The sequence below is a fragment of the Bos javanicus genome, chromosome 12 (assembly GCF_032452875.1).
Source record: "Bos javanicus breed banteng chromosome 12, ARS-OSU_banteng_1.0, whole genome shotgun sequence".
Lineage (NCBI taxonomy): Eukaryota > Metazoa > Chordata > Mammalia > Artiodactyla > Bovidae > Bos > Bos javanicus.
Genome location: NC_083879.1, coordinates 13,229,162 through 13,251,854, shown reverse-complemented (window position 1 = coordinate 13,251,854; position 22,693 = coordinate 13,229,162). Strand labels below are relative to the sequence as shown.

Genomic DNA, 22,693 nt, shown 5'->3' with positions numbered 1-22,693 from the left:
AAGAAAACTGAAGTGGGTTTCCGTGTCCTTCTCCAGGGGATTATCCTAACCCAGGGATCGAACCTGTGTCTCCTGTATTGGCAGGCAGATTCTTTACCACTGAGCCACCAGGGAAGCCACCTAATGCATACAACAACACCATTTAGTTGGTCTTATGACTCTTATTCCGAAGAAGGCAATAGCACCCCGCTCCAGTACTCTTGCCTGGAAAAGCCCATGGACGGAGCATCCTGGTAGGCTGCAGTCCATGGGGTCGCTGAGGGTCGGACATGACTGAGCGACTTCACTTTCACTTTTCACTTTCTTGCATTGGAGAAGGAAATGGCAACCCATTCCAGTGTTCTTGCCTTGAGAATCCCAGGGACGGGGGAGCCTGGTGGCCGTCTATGGGGTCACACAGAGTTGGACACGACTGAAGCAACTTAGCAACAGCAGCAGCAGATGACTCTTATTCCAGAGAAGGAAATGGCAACCCACTCCAGTATTCTTACCTAGAGAATCCCATGTGCAGAGGACCCTGATGGGCTGCTGTCCATGGGGTTGTAAGAGTCAGTCATGACTGAAGGGACTTAACATGCATGCATGCATTGGAGAAGGAAATGGCAACTCCAGTTGGATACTGGATAATCCAGTATCCTTGCCTGGAGAATCCCAGGGACAGAGGAGCCTGGTGGGCTGCCGTCTGTGGGGTCGCAAAGAGTCAGACATGACTGTAGCGACTTAGCAGCAGCAGCATGACTTTTATTCCCATTTAACTGATGAAGAAATGAAGCCTCTTGATATTCAGTAATTCACCCAAAACCTCTCCGTTGTAAATGGTGGAGCCAAGATCTAAACAGAGATCCATAGTCTAAAGTTTGAACAGCAAACCTTGGTAGACAATACAGGAAGCACTCCCTTTCCTGGGGCTACATGTAACTTCATTATCTTAACCATTTTTAGGAATTGTCTTACTGCTACCTCAAGAAAAGAAGCCACCTAGTTGGGCTGCTGAGGACCACTCAGAAGAGTCTTCAACTTCAACCTGTGTGGTATGCCTATGGGGAACCCAACCGCAAGTCACACTCCTGGAATTACTGAAAGGCCATGGGGATTTCAAAAAAAGTCAAACAGGAGAACCCTAGGTTTTATCCACGTAAATGAAACTCTTGCCAGCTTCCAGAGGTATTAGGGATAGAACAGTGTCACAAATGTCTATGAAGTGCCCAGTGTCTTCCAGTTATGCCAACAGAGTTTCAGTTCCATTGGGGACTCCACGTCTGTGCCAGGCATTTATATGTTGGTAAGTAAAAGTATATACTGCTTTATTTCTATTCTGAAAGGGAGTTCAAGATAAAACACACTGAGGATATAGCTCTGTAATGTTTTAGCAATTGAAAGCCAAGCACTGTGGGAACTGAAGTTAAGAACTCTATGAGGACAAATTTAAGTATTATTAGAAAACATATATAAAGCTCTTGCATTGACAGCTCAAAAAAATAACCTCCATTTATATATGGCATCAAGAGGTAATTTATGATCCACTTTCACATGTTATCTCATTTGGTCCTAGCAAACCCCTAAAGGTAGATCGGACAGGTGGTATTATTATGATCCATATTTCCATCTTACGAATGAAGCAACCAAAGTTCAGAGAGATTTAGTGGTTGCCTGAGGTCAAAAACTCTTAAATGGCACTGCCAGGTCTCAAGGTCAAGTCTTTTGCCTAACCTTTCCTTGCCCCCAGGTCTCTAGCAACACACATTCTCTTATTGACTTGGCCATATTTACAAAGGACTGTGAATGCTCACAAAAGAGTTGGCTGAGAGTTAACACATCGTAACAATTAGGAGTTCCCAAAGAGGGGGCACCTGTGGAAAAAGCACAGTGGCTGGGTAAAAAACTGACCGTGCTCTGTAGAGTTTCTGTTTGATTCATCTATCACAGCTAAAGAACCGGTTCAGAGGAATCTCCCAAGCCACTGACCAAGTCTTCAAAAGTTTTTCCAGAGTTAAGGGAGATTCCTTTCTCCCTGCAGCCAGTAGAGGCCTTTTTTTTTTTTTTAAGATTTATTTATTTTGGGCTGCGCTGAGTCTTTGTTGACGCTCTCAGACTTCCTCTAGTTGCGGCGAGCAGCAGCTACTCTCTAGCTGTGGTGCAAGGGCTCCTCACTGCAGTGGCTTCTCTTGTTGCAGAGCATGGGCTCTAGATCACTTGGGCTCAATACTTATGGTGCACGGGCTTAGTTTCCCCCGTGGCATGTGGGGTCTTCCCAGACCAGGGATCGAACCTACATCACTTACAATGGCAGGCAGATTCCCAACCACCAGACCACCACAGAAGCTCCAGTAGAAGTCCTGTGACAGCTACCACACAGTGTTAGAACCCAGAGATGGGAGCGATTATGTATTTCTCAGAGTCAAATGTACAAACAAATTCAGCCACCTTCCAGAAGACAGGAAATAGCATCGAAAGCACATTTCTACATTTCCTGTTTTCCCAAGTGACAGGACACACTGTAAACAGAAAAATAGAGGGAGAAAACGTACATCTTTCCATTCTTAAGTAGAAGTCTTTGTGCTACACTATAAAGTATTTTAATACTGTTAAAGAGAAGGAATTTGAGCTAAAATGAGCAGGTTTTGCTGCAAATTTGACATGTTGCATAAAGTACTGTCATGATATAGATCAATTGATCATGTAATTATAGGGAGGCATATTGAAGTGTTAAGGCTTCTATTAATGTTGATTCTGATAGGTTTAGAACCTTTGACACAACTGTTTTGGAAAAATAATATATGGCTGCACTCTGGCAAAATTATAATAATTGAGAAATGTTCCAAATTTCGAACTTTGTCAAAAATATATTTTGTCACAGTCATCTTTCAAAATGTTTGCTAGACTTGTACTCAGAAGACCTAAATCAAGTTCTGGTTCTGCCATGGATTTGTTACATAATGCTGACATTCACTTTACCTCTCTAACTTTCTGTTTCCTAAAATAAGGTGGTAGTTAGATAATTTTAAACTTGGAGCTGGAATAACAAGGTTCTGTCTGTTCCCCACCATAGCATCTGGGGTTGACAGAGTAGATGGTATATGCTTAACATTAAATAAAGATTTCTTCCAAGAATTTAAGGTGACTTATTACTGCAGCATTCTATGATATTATGCTACAAATTTGAAGAATTTCTAATGAATATGAAATTGTCATGATATAGATATGCTCATTCTTTCTCACACACACTCACACACACACACACAAACACACTTGTGTAAAATGAGGTTATGCCAAGTATTGGGTGTTTCATGTGGTTCCTTTGTTACAAGAGAAAAAAAAAAAAAAAACCTTTAAAGTAACTGTTGTCCTAAATCTATTGGGTTAATCTAACTTTTCGCTGTAGAATCAAATTTAAGGAAGCAGGACTTTTTAGAATTTTCAGACTGTTTTCATGGGACACTTGAAAGTGAAAGTGAAAGTTCTCAGTCATGTCTGATTCTTTGTGACCCCATGGACAATACAGTCCATGGAATTCTCCAAGCCAGAATACTGGAGTGGGTAGCCTTTCCTTTCTTCAAGGGATCTTCCCAACCCAGGGATCAAACCCAGGTCTCCTGCATTGCAGGCGGATTCTTTACCAGCTGAGCCACTAGGGAAGCCCTTCATGGGACACTTAATGACAAGAAAAAGCCAAGTCTATGTATTTTTATTTGGGCTTCTCTGGTGGTTCATCTGTAAAGAATCCGCCTGCAATGTAGGAGACCCGGGTTCCATCCCTGAGTTGGGAAGATCTCCTGAAGAAGGAAACGGAAACCCACCCACTCCAGGACTCTTGCCTGAAGAATTCCATGGACAGCTCATGAGGTCAGAGTCAGACACGACCAAGGGACTAACACTTTCACTTTAGGGACTAAACAACTACAATGTATATCTATTTATATTTATTTATTCACACTAATGAAGGAATATCTAAGGCAACTGATTTAAAAATCAGATACATTTTTATATATTTCCATTTATTTCCTCAGAAAATAAAGACACACCTGGATATTTTAGCATTAGACCAAATTGGTGAAGGTTGTTTTTGCTGCAATCTTTGCTTATGGTGCTGGCTAAACCTGCTCATTGAGCCCTGAATTGCCATTTCTCAACAATGTCTCATTTAAACAGCGTTTTCCTTTGCACAGCTTTTTGGAATCCTCCTCTTTCCCTCAGCTTCCCTCTTCCCCCATCAAAATATCTTGTGCTCAGATTAAACTCCTTTACCTAAAGGAATGAATAATGATTATTTCCCAGAGGCAGTTCTATTTTAATAGAAAACTATTTCCTAAACAAATCACTAATTGGCCACATTTCAGGCAATTTATCTCACTAGGCCTCAGCTATTCCCCCGGTCCCCTAAAACAGGGGTCCCCATCCTCCAGGATCTAACGCCTGATGATCGGAGGTAGAGCTGATGTAATAATAATAAAACGCGCAGTAAAAGTAACGTGCTTCAGTTCAGTTCACTCGCTCAGTCGTGTCCGGCTCTTTGCGACCCCACGGACTGCGGCACGCCAGGCTTCCCTGTCCATCACCAACTCCCAGAGCTTGCTCACACTCATGTCCATCGAGTCGGTGATGCCATCCAAGTCGGGCTTCCCTTGTGGCTCAGTTGGTAAAGAATCTGCCTGTGATGCAGGAGACCCTGGTTCAGTCCCTGGGTTGGGAAGATCCCCCGGAGAAGGGAAAGGCTACCCACTCCAGGATTCCAGCCTGGAGAATTCCATGGACTGGGTATAGCCCGTGGGGTCTCAAAGAGTTGGACATGACTGAGCGACTTTCACTTCACTGTAATGTGCTTGAATCATCCCCAAAACCACTCCCCTGCCCCCAGGTCTGTGGAAAAATTGTCTTCTATGAAACAGGTCCCAGGTGTCAAAAAGGTTGGGCACTGCTGTCTTAAAACATATAAGTACAGTGGTTCTACAAACTTTTAAAGCCATAGAACTCTTGCTTCAAACAGAAATCAGGCAGCAGTCCACTGTACAGAAGAGATGAGGGCTGGAAGACCCCAGTGGGAGCAGGAATGGAGATCCAGAATCTTGCCCCCTTACCCTGCTTCTCTCCACCAGTGATGCCGCAGAGGCACACACCTCAGGACAAGCCATGCAAAAGGCCAGCCCATCTTCTCATACAAATGCACACACATACGGTGGGCTTGTCTGGTGGCTCAGACGGTAAAGAATGTGCCTGCAATGCAGGAGATCTGGGATGATCCCTGGGTCGGGAAGATCCCCTGGAGGAGGAAGTGGCAGCCCATTCCAGTATTCTTGCCTGGAGAAGTCCATGGACAGAGGAGCCTGGAGGGCTGCAGTCCTGTTGCAGAGAAGAAGCCAATGCTGACTCCATGTTGGAACTGTTGCTTTGGCTTATTTTTCGTTGCTATTGTTATTATAATATACAGAATGGCCTGCCTCAGAGAATCCTGCCCCTCTGGCTGACTGTTAAACTAAGCGCCTTTGTTCAGGACTCTGTCCACCTATAGATCCCCTGCCTGACGCTTGCCTGTTCTGGGAGATGTTGGCAAGATTAATGGCCTTTTTACTTTGCTTCCTCACCTCCCCTGCCCCTCCTCCTCTGATCTATAGAAGAGCCGAGCATCCAGACCCCCAGTGATTGGTTATTTTGAGGCACTAGCCTGCCATCTCAGTCAGCTGGTTTTCAGAATAAAGTAGTTTTCCTTGCCTCAACACCTGGTCTCTTTCATTGGCCTCTTGTGTTGAGCTGAGTGAGCTTGGACTGGCAACAGCCCGTGGGTCGCAAAGAGTCCGACACAACTGAGTGACTAACGCATGAAGGTGAGACGGTGGGTGGTAAGGCGGTAGATGACTCCCTCTTAAGCACCTGAAGAAGCTTGTAGATGTCTGTTGTAATCACAAATCAGATTCACGGTTTTAAAAACACTTTGAGAACACAGCCAAGAGTAGCGAATATTAATAGAATAAGCAATTTAGATTTTGACCATTATCTTCTATTTTTGTTTTATGTTTGAAACATGGGTGTGTTGCACGGTTGTGTTGTAAAATAAACATGGTCAACTAAGTGCATTCCTAAAGTCAGTTTTACTATTACCTCTAACAGAACTGGTTTTCCCCTAATGGGCTTTCCCTTACTCAAAATTTGAATGTGATCTAACCACCAAAAACAACTGCTTTCTCTTCTGAAACAAAAGCTTCTGTGGTGTTTTCCCAGGGGTAGAGATTCTGACGCTCATCACCTCCAGAAAGACCACCCAGATCCATGGTAAGCATGTCTCACCTTTCGGGCACCTCCAGCCCACCCAGTGTCAAATCAAACTCTCTCACCTTCCGCCTAATTAATAATGAATGGTGGTACCACTTACCCACTTACAAAGCTAAAACCTTCAAGTCACCACAAAGTAGCAACCATTAGACTCTGGCTCTTTGTTGTTGCTTAGTCAGTAAATCGTCTCTAACTCTTGTGACCCCATGAACTGTAGGCCATCAGGCTCCTCTGTCCACGAGATTACCCAGACAAGAATACAGGTGTGGGTTGTTGCTTCCTTTTCCTAATTTATTTATTTTTAATTGGAGGATAATTGCTTTACAATGTGGTGGTGGTTTCTACCATACGTCAACATGAATCAGCCATAGGTATACATACGTCCTCTCCCTCTTGAATCTCCTTCCCACCTCCCACCCCATCCCACCCCTTTAGGTTGTCACAGAGCGCCGGGTTGAGCTCCCTGTGTTATACAGCGAATTCCCACTGGCTATCGTTTTACATATAGTCATGTATATATTTCAATGCTACTCTCTCAATTCATCCCACCCTCTCCTTCCCTCACTATGTTCACAAGTCTGTTCTTTATGTCTGCATCTCTATTGCTGCCCTACAAATAGGTTCATCAGTAACATTTCTCTAGATTCCATGTGTATGCATTAATATATGATATTTTTCTCTTTCTGACTTACTTCATTCTGTATAACAGGCTCTAGGTTAATCCAACTCACTAAAACTGACTCAAATTTGTTCACTTTTATAGCTGAGTAATATATCTTTGTATATATGTACCACTGCTTCTTTATCCATTCATCCGTCGATAGACAATGAGGTGGCTTCCATGTCCTGGCTATTGTAAATGGTGCTGCAATGCACACTGGGGTGTATGTGTCTTTAAGAATTGTGGTTTTCTCAGGTTATATGCCCAGTAGTGAGATTTCTGGGTCATATGGTAGTTATATTCCTAGTTTTTAAAGAAATCTCCATATTGTTCTCCAAAGTGGCTGGATCAATTTACGTTCCCACCAATAGTGCGAGAGGGTTGTCTTTTCTCCACATCTTCTCCAGTATTTGTCTATAGATTTTTTGATGAGGGCCATTCTGACCCCTGTGAGATGATACCATATTGTAGTCTTGCTTTGCATTTCTCTAATATTGAGCGATGTTGAGCATCTTTTCATGTGTTTTTTGGCCGTCTGTATGTCTTTGGAGAAATGCCTGTTTAGGTCTTCAGTCCATTTTTGATTGGGTTGTTTGTTTTTCTGATATTGAGCTGCCTGAGCTGCTTGCATATTTTGGAGATTAATCCATTGCCAGTTGCTTCATTTGCAATTATTTTCTCCCATTCTGAAGGTTGTCTTTTCATCTTGTTTATGGTTTCCTTGGCTGTTCAAAAGCTTTTAACTTGATCCATTGTGTTTGGGGCAGGATGATGTTCTGTGTGGGGAAGCCTGTCCTGTGCTCTGTGGGGCGTTTAGCAGCTTCCTCGGCCTCCACTAAATGCCGGTAGTCCCCCCTCCAGCAACTTCCAGGCTCCACAATAATGACCTCTAGGCATTGCCAAATGTCTGCGGGAGGCAAAACCAACTCCATTTGAGAACCACTGATGCGGATTATTTGTAAATCCTCAAAATACCGGACAGGGTCCCACCCCAGACCTACTGAGTCTCAGACACAAGGATTAGGGGCCAGCAGTCTGTTTCAACACACCCTCCATGTGGTTCTGATGCTCTCTGAAGTTCGAGACCCAAGTCTACTTGACAGACCTCTAACGCTGCAGGGTGGCCCAGAAGCCTTGACTCCCTTTCCTGACAAGCACCTCGCCACTGCCTTCTCCTCTCATGTGCCCCTCCACCCACTGCCTGCCCTTCATTCAATTCTTCTACTAGCTACCAAACATTATTTGTCTTTCTTTTCTAAGTACCAGTGTGTGGTTTAGTTGCTAAGTTGTATTTAACCCTTTTGCAACCTCTTCTGCAACTGTAGCCCGCCAGGCTCCTCTGTCCATGGGATTCTGCAGGCAAGAATACTGGAGGGGGTTGCCATTTCCTGCTCCAGGGGATCTTCCCGAACCAGGGATCCAACCCTAGTCTCCTGTATTGCAGGCAGTCTCCTGCCTTGCAGGCACATTCTTTACAGACTGAGCCAAGTACCAGTAAGACAAGCAAAACAATTGAGCTCCTTGGTGACTCCCTGACTACAGGCTGGGGTGCTCCACCATCCTGCCCCACCTGGAGTTAGGTACACACCTTGTCAGTTTAAGCCACAAGCCTCCTTCTTCCTGGTGAACTTCTTGACTTTTGTGGCTCGTTCCCAAATGTCTCTTTGAATTATTCCGAGGGGTTAAGCCCTAGTTTTCCTGAACATCCACAAAGGTTGAATCCCCAGCCTCTGGGATCTGAGGTGGAGCTGATGTAGTAATAACAGAAATGAAGGGCATGATAAATGTAATGCACTTGAGTTATCCTGAAACCATCCCTCTCCAACAGTCGTTCTTCCAGGAAATCAGGCCCTGGTGCCAAAACTGTTGGGGACCGCTGTCTTAGGGTACAGGTTAGGTGAAGGAAGAGACTTCTTTCAGGGTTGTACAGCCAACTTTAGGACAATGGTGATCAACCCAGCACACTTCAGAACCATATGGATGGGGGCACTAGTCCCCAGACCTACAGAATCTTGCAAATCTGTATTCCCACACCATGGATGAATTATTGCCCAATGTCTTGCACAGAGCATGTATTTCATCAAAACTTCTTGACTGTCCGATCAGTCACTTAGCCGTGGAGTCATCGCTGCCTTCTCGCTGGCTTGCTTCTCTCCACTTGTGCTTTTTCTTTGATTTCACTTTCCATTTCCTGTATCTTGAGCTTACTCGGCAAAAGCCAAACAGCAGCCTTTACTGGTGAAAGGCCAAATTGTGTCTAGATGATTTTAACTATTGACCTAATCTCTGGCATCTAAAGGTTAATACATTGTTCACAGTCTCAAATACTCTGCAGGAACTTCATATCAGGGTGACGAGTTAAACAGTCCCTAAGGCGTCTTTCAGGAATTTCAGTTACCTGGTGGCTACTCCGTGCTTACCCGAGGTGTCCGTGGCTGATCATAGACAGCTTTTAATCACCATTTAAAGTGGTTGTGAGCTCCTCAAACCGACCCACCTGGAGCCGGCCAGGTTCGCTCCACATCCCTGGCTGGGCGGGGCGGCGGTCTCCTGAGATCAGGTCAGAGGGCGCCAGAGAGGAGCGAGGTCGGGGAAATCCTGCGGGGGCGGTGCTATCCGCTGCTGGCAGCGAGAAATCGAAACTCAGCTGTTAAAACCGCTGCCGCCGCTCTTGGAGTCGCAGTCTCGAGACCCGCCACGCATCCCAGCGCCGCCCGCATCCATCCTGCAGCGGCGTCGGCCGGGTCTGAACCATGTATACCCGCACTGGGGTGCAGGGCTCCGGGTTCGGGGCCCCCGCCGCCTCCCGCCCGAACCGGGACCCCCCTGCCTTGCGCGGGGAGCTGGGCCCACCGCAGGCGCCCAAGCAGGATTTGGAGGCGGCTCCCGAGAGGCCTTCGCGGGAGAGCACTGAGACCGCGGGCCCAAGATTGTAAGTATTTAACCACTTGTCCGGTGCGGCGGCGGCCCAGCGGGTCTTCCCCGAGCAGACCCGCAGGTTCTTCCCTGATCTTTGGAGTTTGAGACACGCGGGCCCAATCAGGGTTCACAACCGTGAATTACAGTATAAATTGAGAGTGCCAGTCGGGGCCCTTTCCTGAACATCCAAGCCCCTGTTCCTTTCCTGATTCTTGGGACCGGCTCCAGGATTGAAAGACATGCCTGTGTAGTGACTGCCTAGGCTTCTTGCGAATTTTCCAGGTGTCTCCAAAACTCATGCTCTTGTGTGTGAGTCGCCCAGTCGTGTCCGATTCTTTGCGACCTCATGGACTGTAGCCTGCCACATTCCTCTGTCCATGGGTATTTTCTAGACTGGAATACCGGAGTGGGTTGCCATTCTCTTCTCCAGGGTATGTTCCCAACTCAAGAATCGAACCAGGGTCTTCAGCATTGCAGACAGATTGTTTACCAACGGAGCCATCAGGGAAGCCCTTAAATAATATGAAAATATTTAAAAATTTCCTTTCTTAAAAAAAAAAAAAATCGTTGCCCTAAATAGTATCTTCACATCAGCTGCCAGGGTAAGAGTGAAGAGGGAATGTGTTATGGGGTAGAAGGTGCAAATATTGCCTCTAGGAGTTTGCAGCCCAACAACAAAATAGTGACCTCTTAGCATCAGAGGACCGAGTCAGAGAGGATGTGAATGGCTGCAGTGTTTCTTTTAAGAGTTTTTATTATTATTAATTTTTTGGACTGTGGTGGGTCTTTGTTGCTGCACATGGTCTTCCTCTTGTTGCCATGGGTGGGCTTCTCTTGTGGAGCACAGGTTCTAGGTGTGGGGGGTTTCAGTCGCTGCAGCTCATGGGCTCTACAGTGTGGGCTCAGTAGTTGTGGGGCAGGAGCTTCATTGCTCTGTGGCATGTGGGATCATCTTGGACCAGGGATTGAACTGGTGTCCCTTGCATTGCAAGGCAGATTATTAACCCCTGGACCACCAGGGAAGCCCTGCAGTGTTTCTTGTCTCCGGTGTTGAGAAGTGCTCTACATTTATCAACAGGTAGGTAGCATTATTCCTGGTCTTTGGTTTAGGGACTACAGTTACTATCCTGGAAACATTTATTATGTAAAGTGTCAGTGACGCTTTCTTTCCCACCAATGGATAAGCTACTTTATTAAGCTGACAGTAGGGTTTGTAAAGACGTTACTGCTTTTGAAGTGCTGCCTCTGTGAACCGGAACTTTCGATTGATAGGTAGTTTCATTTTCAGTTCTCCCTTTTCATCAACTTCTAGTTACATGAAAGGCAAATGTTGGTTGCTTAGGAACAATATATAAACTTATGACCAATAAACAGATTTTATTTCATCCCTTAACTTTTGAAAGAATTCATAAGTACCTGGCTTTTAATATTATTCAACTTAGAGTGGAACGTGAAGTCAAGTGGGCCTTAGGAAGCATCACTGCGAACAAAGCTAGAGGAGGTGATGGAATTCCAGTTGAGCTATTTACAATCCTAAAAGATGTGCTGTGAAAATGCTGCACACTTTCACAAATGTCAGCAAATTTGGAAAACAGCAGTGGCCACAGGACTGGAAAAGGTCAATTTTCATTGCAATCCCAAAGAAAGGCAATGCCAAAGAATGCTCAAACTACTGCATATTTGATCTCACATGCTAGTAAAGTAATGCTCAAAATTCTCCAAGCCAGGCTTCAACAGTATATGAACCATGAATTTCCTGATGTTCAAACTGCGTTTAGATAAGGCAGAGGAATCAGAGGTCAAATTGGCAATATCTACTGGATCATCAAAAAAGCAAGAGAGTTCCAGAAAAACATCTATTTCTGCTTTATTAACTATGCCAAAGCCTTTGACTGTGTGGATCACGACAAACTGTGGAAAATTCTAGAAATGATGGGAGTACCAGACTACCTGACCTGCCTCCTGAGAAATCTGTATGCAGGTCAGGAAGCAACAGTTAGAACTGGACATGGAACAACAGACTGGTTCCAAATAGGAAAAGGAGTATATCAAGGTTGTATATTGTCACCCTGCTTATTTAATTTATGTGCAGAGTACATCATGAGAAATGCTGGGCTGGAAGAAGCACAAGCTGGAATCAAGATTGCCAGGAGAAATATCAATAACCTCAGATATGCAGATGACACCACCCTTATGGCAGAAAGTGAAGAGGAACTAAAGAGCCTCTTGATGAAAGTGAAAGAGGAGAGTGAAAAAGTTGGCTTAAAGTTCAACACTCAGAAAACTAAGATCATGGCATCTGGTCCCATCACTTCATGGCAAATAGATGGGGAAACAGTGATAGACTTTATTTTTCTGGGCTCCAAAATCACTGCAGATGGTGATTACATCCATGAAATTAAAAAACACTTGCTCTTTGGAAGGAAAGTTATGACCAACCTAGACAGCAGATTAAAAAGCAGAGACATTACTTTGCCAACAAAGGTCCGTCTAGTCAAGGCTATGGTTTTTCCCGTAGTCATGTATGGATGTGATAATTGGACTATAAAGAAAGCTGAGCACCAAAGAATTGATGCTTTTGAACTGTGGTGTTGGAGAAGACTCTTGAGAGTCCCTTGGACTGCAAGGAGATCCAACCAGTCCATCTAAAGGAAATCAGTCTTGAATATTCATTGGGAGGACTGACGTTGAAGCTGAAACTCCAATAATTTGGCCCCCTGATGCGAAGAGGTGACTCATTTGAAAAGACCCTGAAGCTGGGAAAGATTGCAGGCAGGAGGAGAAGGGGATGACAGAGGATGAGATGGTTGGATGGCATCACCGACTCAATGGACATGGGTTTGGGTGGACTCCGGGAGTTGGTGATGGACAGGGAGGCCTGGTGTGCTGCAGTCCATGGGGTCACAAAGAGTCGGACACGACTGAACAACTGAAGTGAACTTCATGAACTTAGAATTGCCCTTAGATGGGGTGGATGATCTGGATGATTGCAATTAGAAATTGCTGCATTTGTCTCCAACTCAGAGTAGCTGGGGGTGGGGGAATTCCTTACAGGTTCCCCCCACCCCACCCCCCTGCACTGCCCCCACCCCCTACTGCAGTCCAGTAGGGAGACTTAGTGCCCTCACTCCCTGGGCCTGGAGTGTAAATAAGGTTCCATAAGCTGAGCATAGTGGCAAAGAAAAAAAAAAAAGGAGGGTTATCTGGTCATAATGGAAGTCCATTAATTTTGAGTAACTTCCAGCTCTATAAGCTGTAGCATTTGATAAAACAGAGGTCGTGGATGTATGTTGATAATAAATACCCTCTATGCCTTTTTTTATATTATACAGCATCTACTTAGATGTAATTATTTAATTGCAAGCTCATAACATCACATAAACATTGGCAGTGGCATCTATCTGATTTCTTATTTGTAAATTAATTGTACCAGTAAATTACCCTCAGAATATTGCTGATCTGAATTATTCAGAAAGAGGTAGTTTTCTAATTAATTTTCCAGACCTCAGTATCTGAAGACCTCACTACAGACTATTTTGTAGTTTCTAATTTGCCAGTAGACATTAGAGAGTTCATGGGTGGGTTCAGTTGTACTTCACAGAACTCATCATTTCCATGTGAACCAGCTGCAATGAGCAGGACATTATAAGATGCATTTCCTCTTAAGTATCTAACATGGAAGATCCTGCTTTGACCACTCTGAGCTCTTCTTACATCTCCATTAGTCACTTGTATCTGCTCTTTATACTTGGTTGTCTCCTTTAATGGAAGTAGGGAAGTAAGGAAACTGGTTGAACAGCAGATATTAATAACAGCTCAATAAAACTGACAAAAAGCCATTAAGATTTATTTTTCTGGGGAGAAATTAGAAGCATTTTCTGATGGAAAATTAAGAAAAAGGAAGGAGAGAGTTGAGTGCTTAATAGTGAAACCTCACGTGTTCTCTTTCAATGTGAGCTTATTTATATGATAAAGGGTTGAACTTTGACCTTGTTTTGTATGCATCCTTCCACTTATTCACTGAGGAAGCCCCAATCTGGGCAGAGGAGCAGGAGCTTTGATACCAGTTAAAGAACTTGGGTTCAAGTTCTGATTCTGCCATTCCTTACTCTCTGCACTCCAACAAGATTTTAGCTATTTTATCTCTTAGTGTCTTCATTACGTGAAGTGGGATAATACCAGCCTCTCAGGGTCTGTGTGTGTCTGTATGTGTGAATGCATGTATGCATAAAACAATTTCATGCCTGGTAGAAGGCAAATATCCAGTAAGTGTTGGGTGCTGATACCCTTGAATTCATTTCAGAAATGTCTCATTGACCAGGTACCGTGCTCTCACCCCGGAGTGTTTATGCCTTGTAAAAGCATACTGGTTTAAAACACTGACTTACATATGAAGAGACCTTAAGGCAGGTTGTTAGATTTCTGAGGTCCTCTGATAGACTCTAAGGCAAAGGTGAGCCCTCAACTCTATTTGGATTTAAGTAATTACAAGTGTTTACTAATAAATATGAGCTTTCCTAATTATTTTCAGTTGGTGATTTTATCTTGGCCTTAAATATTGTAAGCTGTTTATACAGATTTAAAGAGGAAAGAATGGGGACTTCCCTGGCGGTCCTGTGGTTACGACTCTGAGCTTCCACTGTCAGGGGCACGGGTCGGGGAACTAAGTTCCACAACCAGTCTTGTGTGTGTGGTGAAGCCAAGTGAATAGCGCAAACTTCTAATCAAAGTGATCCTTTACCCTTCCCCCAAACTCTAGATAAATATAAATGTAAGACTAAGACATGGGTTTTTCTGGAAGGGCATTTTACCCAAAAGGCTCTTTGCCTATGACAATAATACAGGCAAGGTTCAGATACTAGTCTATAACCATCTATAGAAGTGGTCCTTTAGCTTGATGCTAAAAAGATATTCTGAAAGTGAACCCATTGCGTGGATTTTTACTATACACTTAACTTGAACCTAATTTGTATACAAACTCAGTTTACCTTATTTGTGGCCAATTTTATAGTGAGAACTGTAGAAATAAAGATTAGCAAAAATAATGGCAAATACTTGTGGATTTAACATATGTATGTTAAAGTGGGTTACAAATATTAACTCTTAGATTCTTCACAACAACCTTGTAGTAAGAGAGGGTCTCTAGCTCTGGAAGTTTAATTAGAAATATAGGAACAAATACCTACTCAACAAAAAGACAAGCCCTTATGAAGCTTATGGTCTAATTAACGGGGCAGACAGTTATCAAAGAATTACATGAGTAACTCTTTATATGCTCCAGGAAGCAGAGCCAGCGCCTGAGCTAGCCCTGGGAGTAGGAGAATTACTTCCAGGAAAAGAGAGAATGTTTCAGCTGTAATCTACCAGATAAATTAGGAGTTGTGTCTTTTGTTTTGTTTCTGATGAATATGTTCTAACGATGATTATTTCTAATTAAATTCTGACAGTATTCAGAGTTGATATAGACCCCACAAGTTAAGGGCTCAGTCCCACAAATCTGCCCCCACTTTAGGAGTAAGCCAATAAGGGGGACTGCAGGCTACCCACATTTCTGACTACAAATTTGGCTGTTTCCCATGATCTCCCCTATGCCCAGGTTTAACAGTTCACTAGAATGACCCCCAGCACTCATGGATACCTCTGTGCTTACAATTACAGCTTTATTATACAGGATACAGCACTGGAACTGCCAAATGGAAGACATGGGGATGGGCGTTGCACAGCGCTTCCACACCTTTCGGGGTGGGTCACCCTCCTAGCACCTAGATGTGTTCACTAATTTGGAAGTGCCCTAAACTCACTGTTTGAGGATGTTTATTAAGGCTTTATCATATAAGCATAACGGATTAAACTGTTGGCCATTGGTGACTGAACTCAATCTCCAGCCCCTCTCCCCACCTCGGAGCTGGGGAAGGAGTAGACCTGAGGTTCTAACTCTAATCACAGGGTGTTTTTTTTTTTTTTTAAATGGAAAACATCTCCAATCCTGAAGCTATCTAGGGCTCCCACCAGGAATCATTACTTTAATATGATTGATACCCTTCTAACTTAGAATTCCAAGGATTTTAAGGAGCTCTGAGCCAGGAACCGGGGACAGTGATCGAATACTTAAACTTCATTATACCAGCATTGTTTAAATAGCCTCTGTGGCAGCCAGGGAAGCCTGCTACTCAGATCTTCAAGACAACTTAAAGCGGGGAGCATAGCCAACTGACAGCTCTAGTGGCCATTCTTTGACTCCACTGCGCCCTTTGCTCTGAGAGCACATTTATTTTGCCCTCTTTCCACCAGGGGCTGAGCATCCCAGTGTGGGACTTCTCTATGGGGCAGCTTTTGCCAGAATACTCCCCACGGACCTACCCAAGATTTTCTCAGAACTGTATACCAGTCCGAGGCTCTTCCTACTAATCCTCCTTCCCTCTCTCCTTTCACAGGAATCAGACTTGCTCATGTTCTCAAGGCTTTCCCTGCCTACTCCTGCTTGCTCCCTTTATCCTTCACAAGTCTTCCTCTCAGCAGATCTCTTGCTTGTCTAACCTCGTCTTGATGTCTGCTCCTTGGAAGACCCAAACCAACTCAGCCTTTAAGATACACCCTACTCCCAACCATAGCAGCTGAGACACCATGGCTATGGGAGTGTTCTGTGTTCTTTGGGAAGCCTCTCCTCTTCCTTATTTCCTTCTTTTGGGCTCAGGGGACATTCTCTAGTTTCTTACTCCAACCTCAATGCCTTTTCCAGCTTCTTCTGCTCCAGGGATGAAAGTAACCCCGGTAATTAATACTTCTTTTCTTCTTCATCTGCAAAATCTCAAGGGAGAGTGAAGGGAGAATAAAGAATGGCTTGGTAAGCCCACTGATTAATGACCAATTCCTGATTTTTCTCTCTTAAAGAAGACGGTGTTGCATTAATATTAAACATTTTGTAAATGTAAGGTGAAATATAAGATGTGCTATATGATAATATAGTCATTAAGTTACAGCATTGGTCCCATTTTTATAAACATCACTATTTAATCATTGTTGAGTATACTCTTAATCCTGATGTATAATTTATGCCTAAAACAGACCATGAAAAAAACTTACGTCATTCTTGATTCAGCTCATTTGGGAATCCGAACTAGCCACATAAAATAGTCTTAAATGAAATGCAAGTTTTTACAAACTTACGACATCTATAGGAACTGCTTTTCCTATTTCTTCACTGTGAATGTCCCAGATTTCTCTTCTGTCTCCTCTTATGACTGTGAGAAAATACGCTTTTGCCTGTAGGTGTTAAATGGCGTGAAAGCATCAGGCTGCTACTTCTCCCTGGAGATGGAGAACCGAATAATGCTAGAGTTCCTTTTAGTGCTCTGAGATAATGGTACACGGGAAGAGAAAATCTATGATTGATTCTAATGAGTAATCTTCTTGATGGCTCAGTAAGGGTAGCTATTCATTAGGGAACTATTTAACTCAATCTCCAGGCCAGGCTCATAAGCATTCAGAAAGTTTGTGAAACAACAGATAGTATTTAACTCAATTATACAACTCAGTGAGCTGGGTAGGTGTCTCAACGATGACCGGATTCTACTAGGAAACTAATCAGTAGAGCTCTGCTATTTGACTGATTTTAGACAAGAGAAATGTGACAAAGCATCGCAAATGTGGTAGCGGAAAGGAAATTAGTTGTGATCTAGAATAGTTAAATTGGGTACTCTGAGGGACTGAAAACCAAAAGAACAATCAATAGCTCCAACTCTGATGTCTCAAACTTGTAATGCTATGATACACACGTCATATAATTCATTTTTCTCTTCACAATGAACACTTTGCCCCATTTTAATTGAAGAAACTGAATCTTGAGAGAGTATATGATTTCCTAAGGTCTCATGGCTTTTTAAGTCACAGAACCAGCAGTCAAACCTGAATCTATCTACCAGAGTCTGGATCCTGAACATGATGGAGCTGAAGGAGGGAATGACCGTGCAGCTCATGAATTTCCTATCAATGGTCCTCTATTCATATAAGAAAATAGATTTTCTATAGGCTAAAGAGAGTGGTACTACATAGAATCAGCAATGTGACATTTATTTCCAGCTTTGACATGATGTGCATAGAGAAGTAGTTTGTCAGAGCAAACTTGCTGTGGGGATGCTCTGCTCTCTGCTGCGTTCCTCATGACAGCTTGGTTGGCTTGCATTAGAACAGTTTTCTCACTGTCACAGTTTCTGAGCAACCTAAACTACATGCTGCCTTCCAGCAATCTTTCAGACTTCTGACCATAGCCTAAGGTTAGCAATGCATTTGAGATTCATGACCTAGTACATGTATGGGATATGTGAGTTTGTAGATAATTGAAAAAAAAATGTCAGAAAATAATTCTTACCCTTACTTACTACATGTGATGTACTTTGACATTTTCTATTCTGATTCATTAAAAATAAACCCATTAAATTGATTTCATGGCCCACTAGTGGGTTATCATCCACAGAGTGAAAAGCAAAGCATTGTTCTGTGCATGGCAGACGAGATTATTTGAGTGGATGGAAAGAAAAGACACTTTGGTTTGATTAGGTCAAATTTACCTTCCTGTTTATACAGGAGAGGAGGAATTATGGTCCTATTTAGGATGAATTTCCAACTTTTCTGCACTAGACTCCACTCCTCAGTATGATATGTATTTGCATTCTGCCAGGTCTTGGGGAGCAATCATTTTTGTTCAAATATAATATCAAAAGTGAGTGGGAATGTCTCAGAAAGTCTTTTGACAGCTGAAACAGTGAAACAATAAATCAGCAGTATGATGAAAGCCTGCACACACATAATACCTATAATAATCAGTAGAAGCATAGCAGAAATGGGGGGGGGGAGAAACTTAGTTCAATTACACAGTAAGGTTACTTACTTCAAAGTCAGCAGAGTGTTGTAAGGTTATACATATTGTTAAGGTTAATTGCATCTATTCAGAATGCATTTGAATCTGAAACAAAAGCTTAACAGGAAAAGAAAAATCATCAAAGGGAGAAGACTGTATTTGAAGGGTCTGTTCTATATCAGAGAATCAGCCAATGATGGTTCCTTTGTTCTGTAATGCTGGTAACCATTCCCCCCTCCCCTAAACACTTAAAAGGCAATTTATTAAAGTCTGGAACAAAAACTGACCATTCAGGTATGACCTAAATCAAATCCCTTATGATTATACAGTGAAAGTGACAAAAAGATTCAAGGGATTAGATCTCATAGACAGAGTGCCTGAAGAACTATGGATGGAGGTTTGTGACATTGTACAGGAGGCAGGGATCAAGACCATCCCCAAGGAAAAGAAGTGCAAAAAGGCAAAATGTCTGCCTGAGGATGCCTTACAAATAGCTGTGAAAAGAAGAGAAGTGAAAGGCAAAGGAGAAAAGGAAAGATATACCCATTTGAATGCAGAGTTCCAAAGACTAGCAAGAAGAGATAAGAAAGCCTTCCTCAGCGATCAATGCAAAGAAATAGAGGAAAACAACAGAATGGGAAAGACTAGAGATCTCTTCAAGAAAATTAGAGATGCCAAGGGAACATTTCATGCAAAGACGGGCTCAATAAAGGACAGAAATGGTATGGACCTAACAGAAGCAGAGTATATTAAGAAGAAGTGGCAAGAATACACAGAAGAACTATACAAAAAAAAAAAAAAATCTTCATGACCCAGATAATCGCGATGGTGTGATCACTCACCTAGAGCCAGACATCCTGAAATGCAAAGTCAGGTGGGCCTTAGAAAGCATCACTATGAACAAAGCTAGTGGAGGTGATGGAATTGCAGTTGAGCTATTGCCAATCCTAAAAGATGATGCTGTGAAAGTGCTGCACGCAATATGCCAGCAAATTTGGAAAACTCAGCAGTGGCCACAGGACTGGAAAAGGTCAGTTTTCTTTCCAATCCCAAAGAAAGGCAATGCCAAAGAATGCTCAAACTACTGCACAATTGCACTCATCTCACACTAGTAAAGGAATGCTCAAAATTCTCCAAGCCAGGCTTCAACAGTACGTGAACCATGAACTTCCAGATGTTTAAGCTGGATTTAGAAAAGGCAGAGGAACCAGAGATCAAATTGCCAACATCTTCTGGATCATGGAAAAAGCAAGAGAGTTCCAGAAAAACATCTATTTCTACTTTATTGACTATACCAAAGCCTTTGACTGTGTGGATCACAAGAAACTGTGGAAAATTCTGAAAGAGATGGGAATACCAGACCACCTGACCTGCCTCTTGAGAAATCTGTATGCAGGTCAGGAAGCAACAGTTAGAACTGGACATGGAACAACAGACTGGTTCCAAATCGGGAAAGGAGTACGTCAACCCTGTATGTTGTCACCCTGCTTATTTAACTTAAATGCAGAGTACATCATGAGAAATGCTGGGCTGGAGGAAGCACAAACTGGAATCAAGATTTCTGGAAGAAATATCAATAACCTCAGATATGCAGATGAGATCACCCTATGGCAGAAAGTGAAAAAGAACTAAATAGCCGCTTGATGAAAGAGGAGAGTGAAAAAGTTGGCTTAAAGCTCAATATTCAGAAAACTAAGATCATGGCATCTGGTCTCGTCACTTCATGGCAAATAGATGGGGAACAGTGGAAACAGTGACAGACTTATTTTTGGGGGCTCCAAAATCACTGCAGATGGTGACTGCAGCCATGGAATTAAAAGACACTTGCTCCTTGGAAGACAAATTATGACTGACATAGACAGCATATTAAAAAATGGAGAGATTACTTTGCCAACAAAGGTCTATCTAGTCAAGGCTATGGTTTTTCCAGTGGTCATGTATGGATGTGAGAGTTGGACTATAAAGAAAACTGAGATCCAAAGAAATGATGCTTTTGAACTGTGGTATTGGAGAAGACTCTTGAGAGTCCCTTGGACAGCAAGGAGATCCAACCAGTCCATCCTAAAGGAAATCAGTCCTGAATATTCATTGCAAGGACTGATGCTGAAGCTGAAACTCTTAATACTTTGGCCACCTGATGTGAAGACCTGTCTCATTTGAAAAGACGCTGAAGCTGGGCAAGATTGAAGGCAGGAGGAGAAGGGGACGACAGAAGATGAGATAGTTGGATGGCATCAGCAACTCAATGGACATGAGTTTGAATAAACTCCAGGAGTTGGTGATGGACAGGAAGACCTGGCGTGCTGCTGTCCATGGGGTCGCGAAGAGTTGGACACGACTGAACGACTGAACTGAACTGACAAAAACTGAAGCCATTTGCCATCTTTAAAACTCACGGGCTAGTATTATCCAGTGTTTGTTTTACTAGGGAGCCAGTGAGAGCAGATATCCTGGGCTACCTAGGATTTTAAGAAAATCTGAACCCCTGCTTTAAGAAATATTTAAATGTTTTCTCATTTAAAAATCCTTGGAATATATTTTTCATGGCTGGAAAAGTAAAGTTGTATCTGCTTGTTATAAAAATCTAAACTATATCAGGAATTCCCTGACAGTCCAGTGGTGAGGACTGAGCACTTTCACTGCTGTGTCCCCGGTTCAGTTCCTGATCCGGGAACTCAGATCCCACAAGCTATGTGGTATAGCCAGAAAAAAAAGTACCCCCCCCCCACCAACCCCAGAATAAAAAACTGAACATTACTAAACTAATATAGAAAGGAAAAATCCCTTGCCATTCAGAACCTCAGAAATAAACAAGCTGTTGATGTAAGGACCTCTTTAATGTAGGTTGTGCTTTTTCACTTTTTACACCAAGTAGAAAGTCTTAGAGCCATTATGCCCTTCAATTTCTACTGCCAGTTGAAGGTGAGAAAAATAATGTCTTATATATAATTATTATGATTGCATATAATAAAATAGATATCTCTAAACAGGTATCTGAAGCATTGATGGCTTTGTTTCTCTCCTATAGAATAATTCTGAAGGTGAGTAGTCTAGGGCTGATAATAGTACAAATAATAGGCAACCTTAATAGAACTTTTGTTATTTCCTAGCTTTATTCTAAACACTTTATACTCTAAGTGATGGATACTTGTTATCCCCATTTTACAGGTGAAATAATAGAAAAACTAGGCAATTTGCTCAAAGTTATAGCTAGGAAGTAACAGAATTAGGGTTCAAAGCCGGGCAATTTGGCAATGGATTACCACTAGTGTGGTGGTTTTACAGTTACAGGGCACCAGATCACTTCTTTCTGCTCTGCTATTTCTGAGGCATGTCGTCTATATCCAAGTTGCCTCACTGACCAAGATGGTTGCCTGAGCACCAGCTACCACTTCAACCATCCAGGAAGGGGGGAAGGCGACAAAATACCTTTCCTGTCCATCTGTCTTCACTTAATGGAGCTTTCCTAGAAATCCTTCTCAGTGGCTTCCCTTATATCTCAGTTTGCTAAACAATCACACGTCATGTTTGACTATAAAGAAGGTTGGAGACTATAGTCTTTACTGGGCACATTATTAACCTGAATAATACAGGAGTGCTTTTAGGAAGGAGGTGGTGAGAATGAATGGGTAGGTAGGCGAGCATATTGTCTGGTTTAGGCATTAAGGAGAGTCAAGCATATGAGCAGAAATCAATCATATGATCAAACTATTGCAGGAACTTCTCAAAATGCAAATGGGATATCTAAGGAAGAAAAATTTTAATGTAGTCCACATTACTGTTCAGAGTATTGATTTTAGAGAACTATTAAGGGTTTTCTTCTGGATGATGTTCTGTGCAGTCTTTGTTTTATGCCTTGTACATTCTGCAGGATTATAATAGTGAACAGTTGAAATAACTGAAATGGTTAAGTGAGTGGTTATATCAATGATGCATCGATGTTGTGAAATATTATGTAACCATTTAATATTAAGCTTCTTATGTGCATAATC

General features: G+C 42.8%; 1 protein-coding gene across 1 annotated transcript in view; it reads left to right on the top strand.

Annotated features, from left to right (window-relative positions):
• The first annotated feature begins 9,525 nt into the window (after positions 1–9,525).
• The window catches only part of EPSTI1 (epithelial stromal interaction 1), a 100,811-nt gene continuing 87,643 nt past the window's right edge, over positions 9,526–22,693 (top strand). The window contains exon 1 of the mRNA XM_061434495.1: positions 9,526–9,857. Coding sequence (XP_061290479.1) covers positions 9,679–9,857 — 179 coding nt within the window. The 5' untranslated portion in view covers positions 9,526–9,678. The remainder of the gene's footprint in view (positions 9,858–22,693) is intronic.